We start from the raw sequence: 14,743 nt of genomic DNA, 5'->3' as shown, positions 1-14,743 counted from the left end.
ACTTAAAAAATTAACCGTATAGATTAAATTCATTTAATCTTTTATTATTTTAAAATAAAATTAGAGTTTATGATGTAAAAAGAAATAAATAAAAAATTTATATTAATAACAAAAAAATTTCATCTAGAATTATATATAAAATATTTTTGAGTAATTTTTATAAAGGATAAATTGTATTTAAGAAGAAAAATAATAATTGAAAAGGTGGGACCCAATATCAAATTTTTAAAAAAACACAAATCCCACCAAACTCCGTTAAAACGACCGTTTGCATGCTTTACAACAGATCTTACAAAAATCTTGGCCGCAGACGATCACATCTCTATGAAACTTACACAAAACCACAGATCTCTACCCATAAACGACGCAAACAAAGTAGGCCCCACACCCACACGAGGTGCCTATTCCAATTACCGAGATCTGACTTCCATGACGGCAGAAGAGAATCTCGTAACGGAGAAATTTTTGGCGGTAAAATAACCTAACCTAATGGACGTGTCGCAGTCCAATTGGCTCTTCATGTATGTATGACCATCATTTCATGTCATGGCCATGCGCATCGCATATTGTTTTTCCCGCGCTTAGACGCACTGATAGGGTTTCCCCAAAAAGAGGTCCAAACTAATAGTTAGAGAGAGAAAAACAAAAGAGAGGGAAAATAAAATTTCTAGGGCTTGTTTACAAAAACCCCAAACGGATCCGACGAAACGCCGCCGTGTTCGCTTAATTGTAGTCAGGGTTTTCATTTGTTCATCTCCGGATCGAAGGAATTTCAAAGATCTGTAATTTGAGGGTTAGTTTTTTTTCTTAAATTTAATTTATGTTCTGCCAGGAAGAAATTTGTTAACATTTTTTGCTGAAATGTGTTTTTGCTATCTTCAAGATGAAAATTTGAAAGTTTTAGCTATTTGTAAGTAAGTTTAATTGTGTTCTTGAAGTTTATTAGCTTAAAGTATTTTCGATGTGGAATAAAGTTTTAGCTTAAAGATTGTTAATTTTGTAGTTATTTCGAAGTGTAGAAGCTTCTGAACTGTGGTCTGTTGATTTGAAATGTGTTTAATTCGGAAATGAATCTTAATTTTCTGTTTGAAATGAACAGGTTGAGCTCAGATCAGTTAGGGTTTTAGATGAGTCAAGGTTCTCCGAAGAATATGGAAGAGGAAAAGCCCTCAGCTCCGGCATTAAGCAATTCTGAAACTATCACAGGGGATTATGATGCTACAGAAGCTCGATTAACCGATCTCTGCAAGGTCTCTTATTTATTATTTGAAACGTCTTATCTGTGATTTTTGTAGTTTCCATTTTCTTCTCCTACTTAAATTAGCATATTTACTGTTTGCTTTCTGCGGTTTTGTATATATTAAAATCTTTATTTTCTTTGTTACTATGGTTTCTTGAACTAAAAGTGGGATATGACTGCAGAATGGACTATTGTTGGACGAGATCACTTATATGCAAACTTTGAAGCTATTCAAAGACACAAAACACCTTTTGTCAGCAAACATATCTGGCATTGGAAGTGGAATGGTATTTTTTTCTTTTCGTTTATGGATATTCTATGTGCTTATTTATGGTAATTTTCTAATGTCGATAGTAAGGTAAAAGTGAAATTTTTTTTTTTTTTCTGAAGCCTAACCTAATTGCATATCTCTATTTAATAGCCGGAAGAAGCGGAGCGGTTTTGGTTTGCATTTGTGTTATATTCAGTTAAAAGGTTAAGTGAGAAGAATGGAGACAGTCCACCACAGGGATTCAGTGATAATGAGTTTAATTTATGCCAGATATTGAGAGTTGCAAAGTTGAAGTATGTTGCTCTTAATCCATCTTTTATCTGTTTTATGTTGAAGTTGCTGCTCTAATTTTTTCTTTTTGGGGGTTTACAGCATTGTGGATTTTTTTAAAGAGTTGCCTCAGTTTGTTGTCAAGGCTGGTCCAATATTAAGTAATATGTATGGGGCGGATTGGGAGAATAGACTTGAGGTATTGTCCCAACATTGACTTGTACTATATATCTTTAGAAGGGTTTATGTTTTACAATATCCATTGTTGTTTAATATTTTGTTTGAGTGTTTACTCATAGTTGTAGTCCATTTTTCTCTTACCAGGCAAAAGAGTTGCAAGCCAATTTTGTGCACCTCAGTCTTTTAAGCAAGTGGGTATCTTTTCCTTAACATTTTAATCGGTATTTTTTTAACATAGCAATACTTATACAGTGCAGCTTGTAGTTTAGACATTATATCTTGTATTCAATGTTACTAGGTACTACAAACGTACGTACCGGGAATTTTTCTTGCCAAGTGACGCCAACAGTGATAAGCTTTCAGCTGTTGCCAGTGCCAGTGGCTATGTTTCAGACTACCACTGTTTCGGATGGTTACTGTTTCTGGCACTCCGTGTACATGCATTCAGCCGGTTCAAAGATCTAGTGACCTGCACAAATGGATTGGTTTCCATACTGGTCAGTTACATTCCTCTATCACTATGACTGCATTTTGTTAGCTAAGGATAGTAGGATTTTGGAAACTACATTTTGTTAGCAAAGGATAGTAAGATATAGACCATGGCATTTTTACTGTCCCTCTCACTCCATTTTGCTTTACTAGATTCCTTTTATTAATAGGAAACACTAGTATATTAAAAAAGAGAATAAAGGTACAAAGGTGGCCAGATGTCCACTGCAAGAGATTTAAAATTATTTTGCTTTAGAAGATACAAGAAAAATTTTAGAAAAAGAGAAAAATGCATATGCTAAATATATGAAGCCCAAAACTTTTAGAAATTCTTTCACTGTATGATGTACATTCAACAATTTCATCATGTTCTACCCATTACATTTTTGCTATCAAGTCTTAGTAAATGATGGTCCATTAATAACATCTTCTAACTATATAATGAAATCTGTGACAGGCTGTTTTGATCCTACATGTTCCTGTTCGCTTCCGAAATTTTGATGTCCATGACTCCTCGCGGTTTGGTAATTTTCTTGCTCTTTTGCCAGTTGTTATGATTTATCTTATTTTTTAAAAAAGTATTGCGGGGGTAGAAGTAAGAGCTTTGGCTTTTGTTATTGATGCTTATTTATCTCATATTTGCTACAGTTAAGAAAGGTGACAAAGGCGTTGACTTGGTTGCATCACTTTGCAACATCTATGACACCTCAGAAGATGATCTGAAAAAAACAATGGAAAAGACCAATAGTTTAATATCAGATATATTGAAGAAAGAGCCTTGTTTGGCATCTGAATGTAAAAGTGAAAACTTGGAGAATATTGACCCTGGTTGGTTCTATAAGTTCCATATCTATTTTGGTCCTACTAATTTGCGTTCACATACTGATGATTTTGAAAATTTGAAACTCATGCAGATGGTTTGATATATTTTGAGAATCTCATGGACGAATCATCTCTATCAACCAGTTTGAAAATTTTAGAGCAAGATTATAATGATGCTACTCGTAATAAAGGTGAGCTGGATGAGAGAGTGTTTATTAATGAGGAGGACAGTATACTTGGTTCGGGAAGCTTGTCTGGAGGTGCCATAAATATAACTGGTACCAAGGTATGTTTCAATTGAATGACTTTAAAACATATAACCTTCTTTTTATATTTCCTCTTAATTGTTCACTATTCTCTGTAGGAAGTATTTGATCTTGTAATGTCCTTGGTTCTGTTTTGTGTAGAGAAAATTTGATTCAATGGCTTCTCCAGTGAAGACAGTTACAAGTCCACTTTCTCCTCATCGATCTTCAGCATCTCATGCAAATGGTATTCCTGGTGGTTCAAAGATGGCAGCTACACCTGTAAGCACAGCGATGACTACTGCCAAGTGGCTTAGAACTGTTATTTGTCCACTTCCATCAAGACCATCGGCAGAGTTGGAGCGCTTCTTGAGATCATGCGATAGGGATGTAACTAGTGATGTGACACGCAGGGCACAGATAATTTTGGAAGCTATATTTCCAAGCAGTAGTTTAGGAGAGCGCTGTGGAACTGGAAGCCTGCAGAGTGCTAATTTGATGGACAATATATGGGCAGAACAACGAAGACTGGAAGCCCTCAAGTTATATTATAGGGTTTTAGAAGCAATGTGTACAGCTGAAGCCCAAGTGTTGCATGCCACAAATTTGACCTCTCTATTGACTAATGAGAGGTTCCATAGATGTATGCTTGCCTGTTCTGCTGAACTGGTTCTGGCCACACATAAGACTGTCACAATGTTGTTTCCTGCAGTTTTAGAGAGAACTGGCATCACAGCATTTGACCTTAGCAAGGTGATCGAAAGTTTTATTAGACATGAGGAATCTCTCCCAAGAGAATTGAGGCGGCATTTGAATTCTTTGGAGGAGCGACTTTTGGAGAGTATGGTGTGGGAAAAGGGCTCATCAATGTATAATTCTTTGACAGTTGCTAGACCAGCTCTGTCTGCAGAGATAAGTCGTCTTGGATTGCTGGCTGATCCAATGCCGTCTCTTGATGCAATTGCCATGCACATTAATTTCTCTTCTGTAGGATTGCCTCCTGTGCCTTCTTTGCAGAAACATGAGTTGTCACCAGGTATTTTTTCTGTTTTTCATATTTGTTTTTCTCCCAAAACTGAAGTTTGCTATATTTCTTGGATTTACATAACTATTATATGCAACAGATCACTCAATAGATGTAGAAAAGCTTATGGCTAGTACTTGTGGATCTAATTGTTTGATGCCTGCTTTTCATTTCCTCTATCTCGTACATTTATATAATTAAATGTTATAGTTATTATTGTTACCAATTTAACTAACATAAATTTCTTGTTATCTATTTTTTTCAGGTCAGAATGGTGATATCAGGTCCCCAAAGAGACCGTGTACAGACTATCGGAGTGTGTTAGTGGAACGGAATACCTTTACATCACCAGTGAAGGATCGGTTGCTGGCGCTCAATAACCTTAAATCAAAGTTTCTGCCTCCTCCTTTACAATCTGCCTTTGCCAGGTAAAAGTTGATGTAGTTTCCAGGGTTAGGAAGTTGCAAATCTTATTTACTTGTACGATATTACTGCTTCTGTCTATAATTAAGAGTTTTGCATTTGGCTATGTGTATGCAGCCCAACTCGGCCAAACCCAGGAGGTGGAGGAGAAACTTGTGCGGAAACTGGGATTAATATATTCTTCACCAAGGTATAATTTTCAATTTCTTAGCGGATGTTCAGGAATCTGACTGAATTGTCCACGAGAGATTTTTTTGCTAAATTCATTTATCCATATTTTATATGGTTTATTTTGTTGCCATTTATTTAGATGGTGACAGGTGGGTGAGAGTGGGGTTTGGTTGCCCTGGAAGGGCTTTGAGACAATTTTAAGTCTTAATATAGATTTACCTTACATGTGACATTTTTAGATACTCTGAGCCATTTCTTTAATAATCAAAGACGTTAGGGCCTGTTGAAAATAATTTCCCTGCACTACCTGTCCTTTTCAAATTGTGAGCTAAAATCATGTCAAACTTACAGCAGAGCTTGAACTAGCAGAAGAAAGATATATAGTACGTCCTTTTTTCCCTCTTTTTGCTTAATGTAAATAAGGTAGTTTGGTCTCAAATCCTTCTTGAAGAAGTCATAAAAAAAAAAAAAAAAAATTATAATGCAGTTCCCTAATCTGGTTCATGGATACAGTTTGCAGCATGGTTTCACATTATAATTTGCTTAGGATACAATTATGTTTTTTTATTCTTGTGAAAGAGTGTGTTCCCTTGTTCAATTTAGTTCTTTCTAGCACTTACATCTTGCATACTTTGTGTATTGTGTAGATTAATAAACTGGCTGCAGTTAGAATCAATGGTATGGTGGAGAGGTTACAAGTGTCACAGCAGATAAGGGAGAGTGTATACTGTCTTTTCCAGCAAATTCTTAGTCAACGGACATCTCTCTTCTTTAATCGCCATATTGACCAGATTATCCTCTGCTGTTTCTATGGAGTTGCAAAGGTTAGTGATTCATGGAAATTTGTGGTATGTTTTTAATGTCTATTTTCAAAATTGTTTTAACTTAATTTGTATCCTGCTCATTCACTTGTGTGCAGATTTCTCAACTGCCCCTGACCTTCAAGGAAATCATTTACAACTATAGGAAACAACCACAATGTAAACCACAAGTTTTTCGCAGTGTGTTTATTGACTGTTCATCTGCACGCCAGAATGGGGTATATTGGTAAAGCTTTTCTCCCTTGGTAGTCATTTTTATACGGAATCTAACCTTTGGAGTGGTCTGGAAACAGAGAACCGAGCCGGATCATGTTGATATTATAACATTTTACAACAAAATATTTGTTCCTGCCGTAAAGCCTCTGCTGGTGGAACTTGGACCTGCCGGAACAAACATGAGAACTAACCGTGTTTCTGAAGTGAACCATAATAGTGATGGTATATATTTTTTGAAGTCATTTCAGATCTTAAGGATTTAATTTCTCCATGTGGCAAGTCATTGTAGAATAAACTTAAAATTTTCTTTCTTATCCAATTAGGTCAATGCCCTGGATCACCTAAAGTATCTCCTTTTCCAACCCTTCCTGATATGTCCCCTAAGAAAGTATCTGCAGTACACAATGTATATGTTTCTCCATTACGGACGTCCAAGGTATTTTATTTTGTTCTTTTCAATAGTTATCTTAGTTGGAGTGATTCTGGTGCTCGGTTCTTGTCTTATAGCAACCATGATTTATTTCTTCTCTTGAATAAAAATGGCAATATGTGAGAAAATAAATATTACTACCTGTTAATTGTTTCACAAGTTGTCTGAAATTATAGTATCCTATGCCTGGCTTAATTTTTATTTTAATCAAGAAACATTTATTGTCTATTTGTCTTCTTCATGTTTGTTTGTTTCCACAAATATGATTTTGTAAATTTTTTTGCAATGCATAGCTTCTGTTCAGTTTTGCATAACTGTGCAAAATGCTTTTACTCTACATATAATGATGGGAAAATGTAAATTCATTCGCATATGTATTAATATTTTCTGTTTCATGTATACAGATGGATGCTTTGATCTCACATAGCTCGAAAAGCTATTATGCTTGTGTTGGAGAAAGCACTCATGCTTACCAGAGCCCTTCAAAAGATCTAACGGACATTAATAACCGCTTGAATGGGTAATTCTTTTCTTCATGATACAGTTTTAAAATTATACGCCGTATATCTTTCTATCATTGTACACTAATGATGCCTTTGTTTGGTTCAGCACCCGAAAGATCAGAGGCACACTAAACTTTGACGAGGATGTTGGGTTAGTTAGTGATTCTATGGTGGCCAACAGCCTCTACATTCAAAATGGGAGTTGTGCGTCGTCATCAGGTGCACTGTTGAAATCCGAGCAACCTGATTCATAAATTAGTGTTCGCATACTGACATGTTTGTATATTCGAGTCTCTTGATTCATCCTATAATTAATTTATACTTGAGTTTGATGACATGGGTATTGCATGAGCGGTGAGTTGTTGTAGAATAGCCGCCATCATTCCCACTTTGCTTATCAATCTTGTATGAACTCAAAGAAACGAAGTTTCCTCTAATTAGTCCAATAAAATTTGGCTTTTGTGGCTGGTTGTAGCTGAATCTGTTGTTGATGTTTCTTTTGCTACAGTTGCACAAATTTTTCTTGGCATACAGAGCAGAGAGATTTTCTTTTCTAAAATTTTCTCACAACTTTGCATTAAGTAAAATATTTTTGGTTGAGGACTTTAATCTTTTTTGAGAACATAATTTAGAGTATCTTCAATTGTGTTATTTATTTTAAAAAACAGTATTTTCATTCATTTTTAAATATAAAAAACAAAATTTTTATTCATTGATTTTAAAAATAAAAAACAAAATTTTTATTTAAATTTTCAAAAAAGAGATTTTAATAAGAGAGAAAATTAATAAATAAAATACATAAAAATTTGTAATTTATTAATTAAAATTAAGATAAAGAGTGAATTTATATTTAAAGAATAAAAAGTCTATTGAATTTTTGTTTTTATAAATAAACTCTTTATAATAAAAAGTTTGGATTATATAAAAAGTCATTTAGATATGTTCTTACAATTTTCAAGTCTTTTACTTAGGATTTTAATTAGTAATTAGGGAAGTTTCAGATTTTTTATTTGTTATTCCAATTTCAACTATTTGATCACCTGAATATTGGATTACACTTAAATCGAAAACCTTAAAGATTTAAGGTCTACAAAATGGCCGAATCTTTCCTCCAATTTGCATATTTTATTTTCATATGAATTTTGGATTGTAATCAAAATTTAATATATACCCCAAGTGATGTAAGCATTTATATTAATATTAATATTAATATTATATATAAACTTGCATTAATTCTCAACCATCCTAACACAACAAACTTGAATGAAACAAACTTAGTAAAGGTGTTCGTACACATCTTATTATCCCCTTATAAGAAATAGTCATCCCAATATTATTATTATTATCACCCAAAAAGTTGTGAAGAATTTATTAGCACCCCAAAAATTCACAATGATTGATAATAATTGTTATTGTCCCTTAAATATAAATTGTCAATGAATTTGTAGCGAGCAACCGTAAATTTCGCTTATTAATGGCTGGGGGTATGTAAATTTTGCTTATTAATGAATAAGTTTATCCTTACAAAGAAGCCTACAAAAAAGCTTACAAAGAAAAAACAGAAAAGAGAAGAAGAGAGAGAGAGGAATGATGAAGATGAAGGGTGGAGGTTAACTTTGTATGCCTCCTTTATAAGCTTCTTTGTAAGACTAACACTGCTGAATTTTAATTTCGAAATAGCATTTATGCCTTTAAAAATTTATGTTTTGTTTCTAATGATAATGTAAAGGTAATAATAATACATGTTTTATAAATGGTTAAACACTTGTATTTAACTTAACAATAACTAGGGACACCGAAAAACTTGCACCGAAATTCTGTACCGGTCTATGTGTAACGTGCGTCTGAATTTTTTTACAATTTTTTCTAGTGAACGGCCGTCCATCAAATTTGAACGGCCGTTCACTCACATGGACGGGCGTCCATATACAAGGGATGGGCGTCCCCATTTAAAGGACGTCCGTCCATAATAAAATACAATAAAAAAATTTGTAAAATATTATGGACGGCCTTCATAGGTGTTGTGGACGGCCGTCCCTTAATTTTGGACGGTCGTCCGCAAATGCAGGAAGCCCGTTCAAACTTAATTTGTTTTAAAAAATAAAATAAAAATTTGGACGCCCGTCCATAAATTGTGGACGGGCATCCCTTAAGTTTGGACGCGTCCATTCCTAATGGACGCTCGTCCATACTTTAAAAAAAAAAAAAAATTCTAAATACCTTTCTTCTTCGTCTTCTTCTTCGTCTTCATTCACTGTGTTTTTTTCATATTTATCGCACCTTCTTCACTGCCTCCATGGAAACTTTATTGCATAGTCGTTATTTTCAGGTAGTTTTTGATAAGAAACTATCCAAGATTACACAAATGGTCTTCCAATTTAATATCTAATGGACTCACATAAAAGGCATCCTGCATGGGCCCCACCACGTATTCTAGATATGTCCTTTGTGACTATATCCCTTCCAGCAGGAGCCAATACTTCATTGAAAAACATTTTGAATTGGTGTTCTCTGCTAGAGAGGAAATCGCTTATATATTAGGATTTAAACAAAATACAATACACAACGAAGGCAACTCCACAGTTGAATCAAGCTACAACAAGAAATAAAACACACACTTAAGCACCAATTATTCTAAACAATATACATATAAAGATACAGCCCCAAGAGTTTCCAACCGTAAATGTTTCTCGTCACATGAGCTGCAGCAGAGCAAAGATTGAGTAGTCCTGGTGACACAGATGCATCAGCTTTACTAATAAATTTTACTCCCTCTCTCCCATATGCGTTCAGCAATTTAAAAGATTCAGTTCAGAACTCAATCAATATTTTTAAGAAAAACCTTGAAACATCAGTTTCACTCAGCTCAGCTCCCCTCTTTGTAACAAACTCAATGACAGCTTGAATAGCCCCTTCCGCAGACTGCTTAATCCTATCGCTATAGCTGTGGACAATTATGCAAGGTGCCTACAAGCTTCAAGAATCAACCAAGTAACTTAAGCTGCCAGTGTCTTAAAAGAAATTGTAAAATATATCTACGAAAAACCATACCTCGTCCTTTGTCAATAGAGTACAGGCAGAGGAAACAATTCTGTTGAAAACCTCCGATGGATCAATAGAAGCATCCTGAATATACAGAAGGGGAACAAAAAATTACAGGGTAAACCGCAGATATAAACAGACATGAATTATGCAGTAATAAAAACTTACACTTCTCAAGATGGCTATAACATCCTCAAGGGAGGACAAAGCGTTGTAGGACAATTCTATATCCACACCAGAATTTGAACCAACAGGCCTTGGAAGTGAAAGAGAGATGCTAAAGAGTTGATCAAGAATCTACCAAAATAAAAATTGAGGGACAATAAATTTCTGAGTAAAATATTTGGAGAGCTACTAAACTTTATGTAAAACTTGCAAGTATTCAACCATAGGAGGAACTACCAACTACCTATAAAATTCATACCTGAGCAGAAGTTTTCTAACTTCAGAATTAGTGGAGAAGAAATCACAAGACACTGAAGGTGAAAGTCACCGGAAACCCCGTCAAGCCCGGCAAGATAATAGGAAGAAGAGAATGCCAATTGATCACCTTCGATCTTCATATCTAGCTTTTTACTACAACCACAAGCTGCTTCTTTATAAGGTAACGAAGAGTTCGAATCCATGGTTGAGAAACTCAAGGACGGGTTGAAGGTTGTTCTGGAAGAGTTTCATCAGCTGGCTGGGAAACTTAGGAAAGATGAAGAGGGAGTTTTTAGAGTGGAGTATGACGATGAAATGGAGGGCGTTGAACTGAGTGAAGCGTGGCTGAAGAGATCAGAGTGAAAATGTCAAGAAAATTCCAGTTTCTTGAGTTTTAAATTTGCTGTTTACACAAGGGACGGTCGTCCCTTAAGTGTGGACTGCCGTCCATACATAATGGACGGGCGTCCATTAGTTATGGACACCCGTCCAAACTTAAGGGACGCCCGTCCATAAATTTATGGACGGGCGTCCAAATTTTTTATTTTATTTTTTAAAACCAATTAAGTTTGGACGAGCGTCCCGTATTTGCGAACAATCGTCCAAAATTAAGGGACGACCGTCCACAACCTATGAACGGCCGTCCATAATATTTTACAAATTTTTTTATTGTATTTTATTTATGGACGGATGTCGTTTAAATAGGGATGCCCGTCCCTTGTATATGGACGCTCGTCCATATAATATGGACGGGCGTCCATGTGAGTGAACGACCGTCCAAATTTGATAGACAGCCGTTCACTAGAAAAAAATTATAAAAAAATTCAGACGCCCGTTACACGTAGACCGGTATAGAATTTCGGTGCAAGTTTTTCGGTGTCCCTAGTGTTATTGTTAACTTAAGGAAAATGATAGAGTTACCGAAAAGTTTACACCGAATTTGTGCACCGAATGACGTGACAAAATCCTAACCGTTGATTAATATTAACTGATAATAAATCAACGGTCAGGATTTTGCCACGTCATTCGATGCACATCTGTCAATAACTGTAGCATTACTCGTTAACTTAATTCATTAAGAAAGAGAAGTAAAAGAAACTTCAAACACAAATAATGTTATTTAATAGAGTAAAATTTCTTTCTTTTTGGGTATATTGAAAAGCTCACGTTGTAAACAGAGGAAAGGAATCTGGCAAAGATTTTAACAATAACACCTCTAAAATGCCCAAATTATATTTAAAACAAAATTCCTGAATTAAGGATCAATTCTCGCCTCGACCAGCTTAATCTTGGAAAACAATTTATTTGAGATATTTTATAACTTAGTAGTTAAACCATCTAATTTTTTCATAACTAACAAACAGATGAACACAGTAAGGGCAGCCAACTAATCATATTTTTAATTCATACAGATGCTCAACAAAAACCACCACACAAAAGTCAAATAAAGATTTCTAGAGTATTGATCTCTTTAACTCAAAACTCCACAATAATCTAAGTGCCCAACAAAATACAAAACCTTAAGAGAAAATTGGTGATTAAATAACCACTGAATTCTAATCAAAGAGTGAGAATCCCATGTCATCATCGCTCTCCTCCTTCTCTTCCTTCTTCTCCTCAGCAGGAGGAGCCTCAGCAGCAGCACCGCCTGCAGGGGCTGCGGCAGCAGCTCCACCACCTCCAATGAAAGCTCCACCACCAACAGCACCAACAACTACCTGTACCCAACCGAATTTATTTTACAGCAAAAACAAGAAGCAACAAGCAGAAATAAAAGGCATAATGGCAAGTTTGTAACCAGTATACAGATAAAAACAGAGTGCCCTTTAAAAAAACACAAAATAATTTAACAAAAAAGGGGAAAGCTAGCAACTGTCACCTCCTCATGTACGAGAAAACCTTCCCTACAACAGATGTTTCCAAACATCCAAGCATGAGGCAAGTGTATCTCACTCAAGTGACATGCCACTCCATCATTCGATGGTCGTACCAAAATCTGTTATATGGGAGATTTTTTCCTTGTGCACACGTCATGTTCTCATAATTCTTTTTACAAGTTATATTCCCATAAATAAAGACATAGCTTTGTCCCTTTCAATCATTCATCTTCATCATCAAGTTAATAAATCATCTAGCCGTGTTAGTTTCTTTGATTTGAACAGCCACACAAAACTTTGGCAATATACCCTTGGTAATCTAGATATCAGAATTTTATTTCTCAACTTGAAGGTTCTGGTCTCACAAAGGACAAAACAAGAAGCAAAACAAAATCATATCAGCTTAATTTGAAATGCAAACATGGAAATATGTGACTGCTTAAATCAACAACACTAGACTTCTCATTTTAAAAACAAACCAAAATACAAATCAAAATTTATTGCTCAAGTAAATCACAATTATTTGACTCAAAAACAAATCAACATCTTAACAAAACACAGGGAAATGATGTATAAAAATTCACAACCCATAAAACCATATCATATATAATATCAAAAATTATTATCTTTGGTAAATCAACCAAACCTAGTGAATCCAAAAACAACTAATCATTCGAAGAAATAAATCTATGATCACTTAATCAATATAGTCTCCTCTTTCTTTCAATGTTTTCTGTCTAACATCAAATCCAACCGGGTCAATGGTTAAGGCCTTTTACCACAGGCACAGTGGCTTTCACTACAGAATTACCAGCTTAATGTCTAAAGAAATAAAAACTATTGACTATTAAATCAATAAAATGTCTTCTTCCATCATAAAATTCAAACAATGTTTGATCCAAAAGAGGGGCCTTTGTTCCCCGAAAGTAGCAGGATTTTAGAAAAATTACAAAAATAGATTTAAAAAAAAAAAAAAGTGAAGCGAGTTAAGACCTGGAAAACGGCAGAAGTGGGAGTGACGAAAGAGAAAGAGGACTGAACTCCACCGGATGAATCAGCAGCGAGAGAAGTTTGGACCAACTTTCTCTGCAACTCATAAGTGGACCCAGCCGAGGCCTCTAAGTCACCGGAAACCTGCTTCCCGGACCACTCGCCGCCGTTGTTTCTGCAGACAAAAGTGAAGACTCCCATGGCCGCTGCTTGATTTGATTCTTCAAATGTACAGAGCTCAGCCTTTAGTTAAGAGAGGAACGGCTCGTCTGTAGGAGGCGATTATTTATATATTTGATGGCTGCGGAACCCTAGTAAGGGTTTTGAGCAAGAGGGCAAATAGGGAAATACGAAATTGTCCCTTGTGAACAGGGTCATATTTAAAGGAGTAATGTTATAGTTATCGAAGGGTGTATACTGAATTTCTGCATCAAATAACGTGATAAAATCTTAACCGTTGATTCATTACAAGTTAATATTAATCAATGGTTAAGATTTTGCTACGTCATTCGGTGTATAACTTTTGATAACTCTATCATTTTCCTATTTAAAGATACCCCAAATGTATGAAAAGAGCTACCCTCATTCCAAAATTTATTGCAAACTTCCCCTTCACTATATTTTTTTTTTAATAATTAGAAGGAATTGACCGGGGTTAAATGTGTAAAATCATAGATAATATAGTTAAAAAATACTAGGTTAAATGTGAGAACATTTTATGAAATATTTAATTTTTCTAAAATGTTATCAATCTATATATTTATATAATCCTAAGCATGGCCTACTTGATTGACATGTAGGAGTTTTAAAGTTTTAAAATTGTTGGATTTTGACATGTTGGAAGATTGTTCGACACATGGCTGCATGTAATTGGTGATAATATGAGATATGTACATTTGGTTGCATATAATTGGTGATGATGTGAGATATGTTGATGTGTAAGATTTTTGGTTACGAATAATGTTATGTGCACTAACCAAAACCATACTAACCCAAGTACTAATTGACGTGGCAAATCTCTCTTATTGCCACGTTAGTTCCCCCCAAAAACTAAAAAAAAAAAAAAAATTTCAAAATTTCAATTGTTAGTATTTGGATTAGTACAATTTGATTAGTGCACATAGCATTATTCTTAGGGTTGTGGCTTAAGCTCCACCCAAACCTAAACCCAGAATTATTTTAGGCGACTTTATTCCATTGATTTTTTTTTTCTTGCTTGCGTCACATTTAATTTTTATAAGGGTAAATCAGTCATTTAGTTGAAGAGAAAGACTTAAAGTCTTAAAAAATGCTAGTATTAAATGAC

The 14,743-nt window shown here is 34.9% G+C and overlaps 2 protein-coding genes and 1 long non-coding RNA gene across 3 annotated transcripts; 1 reads left to right on the top strand and 2 right to left on the bottom strand.

Moving 5' to 3' along the window:
- Nucleotides 1–633: 633 nt before the first annotated feature.
- On the top strand, nucleotides 634–7,575 carry LOC116121082 (retinoblastoma-related protein). The gene is made up of 19 exons (XM_031407027.1): nucleotides 634–793; nucleotides 1,100–1,250; nucleotides 1,423–1,527; nucleotides 1,662–1,804; nucleotides 1,884–1,980; nucleotides 2,106–2,152; nucleotides 2,260–2,458; nucleotides 2,908–2,974; nucleotides 3,099–3,278; nucleotides 3,365–3,558; nucleotides 3,680–4,553; nucleotides 4,807–4,969; nucleotides 5,082–5,154; nucleotides 5,783–5,959; nucleotides 6,055–6,174; nucleotides 6,250–6,394; nucleotides 6,496–6,608; nucleotides 7,007–7,122; nucleotides 7,212–7,575. Exons 2-19 carry the CDS (start codon nucleotides 1,128–1,130, stop codon nucleotides 7,357–7,359), a joined length of 3,084 nt encoding a protein of 1,027 aa, XP_031262887.1. The 5' UTR covers nucleotides 634–793; nucleotides 1,100–1,127; the 3' UTR covers nucleotides 7,360–7,575.
- A 2,488-nt stretch (nucleotides 7,576–10,063) lies between these two features.
- Nucleotides 10,064–10,446, bottom strand: LOC116121078. The gene is made up of 3 exons (XR_004126656.1): nucleotides 10,316–10,446; nucleotides 10,157–10,231; nucleotides 10,064–10,079 (listed from the first exon to the last, which is right to left on the bottom strand). It is a non-coding gene; the product is annotated as an uncharacterized LOC116121078 (long non-coding RNA).
- A 1,491-nt stretch (nucleotides 10,447–11,937) lies between these two features.
- Nucleotides 11,938–13,673, bottom strand: LOC116121081 (60S acidic ribosomal protein P3-like). Its single transcript, XM_031407026.1, has 2 exons — nucleotides 13,441–13,673; nucleotides 11,938–12,288 (listed from the first exon to the last, which is right to left on the bottom strand). Exons 1-2 carry the CDS (start codon nucleotides 13,636–13,638, stop codon nucleotides 12,127–12,129), a joined length of 360 nt encoding a protein of 119 aa, XP_031262886.1. The 5' UTR covers nucleotides 13,639–13,673; the 3' UTR covers nucleotides 11,938–12,126.
- Between the last annotated feature and the right edge of the window lie 1,070 nt (nucleotides 13,674–14,743).

This window comes from Pistacia vera, unplaced genomic scaffold, assembly GCF_008641045.1.
Source record: "Pistacia vera cultivar Batoury unplaced genomic scaffold, PisVer_v2 Contig961, whole genome shotgun sequence".
NCBI lineage: Eukaryota > Viridiplantae > Streptophyta > Magnoliopsida > Sapindales > Anacardiaceae > Pistacia > Pistacia vera.
The sequence above is the reverse complement of the archived record's forward strand: the minus strand, read 5'-3'. Positions and strand labels throughout refer to the sequence as shown.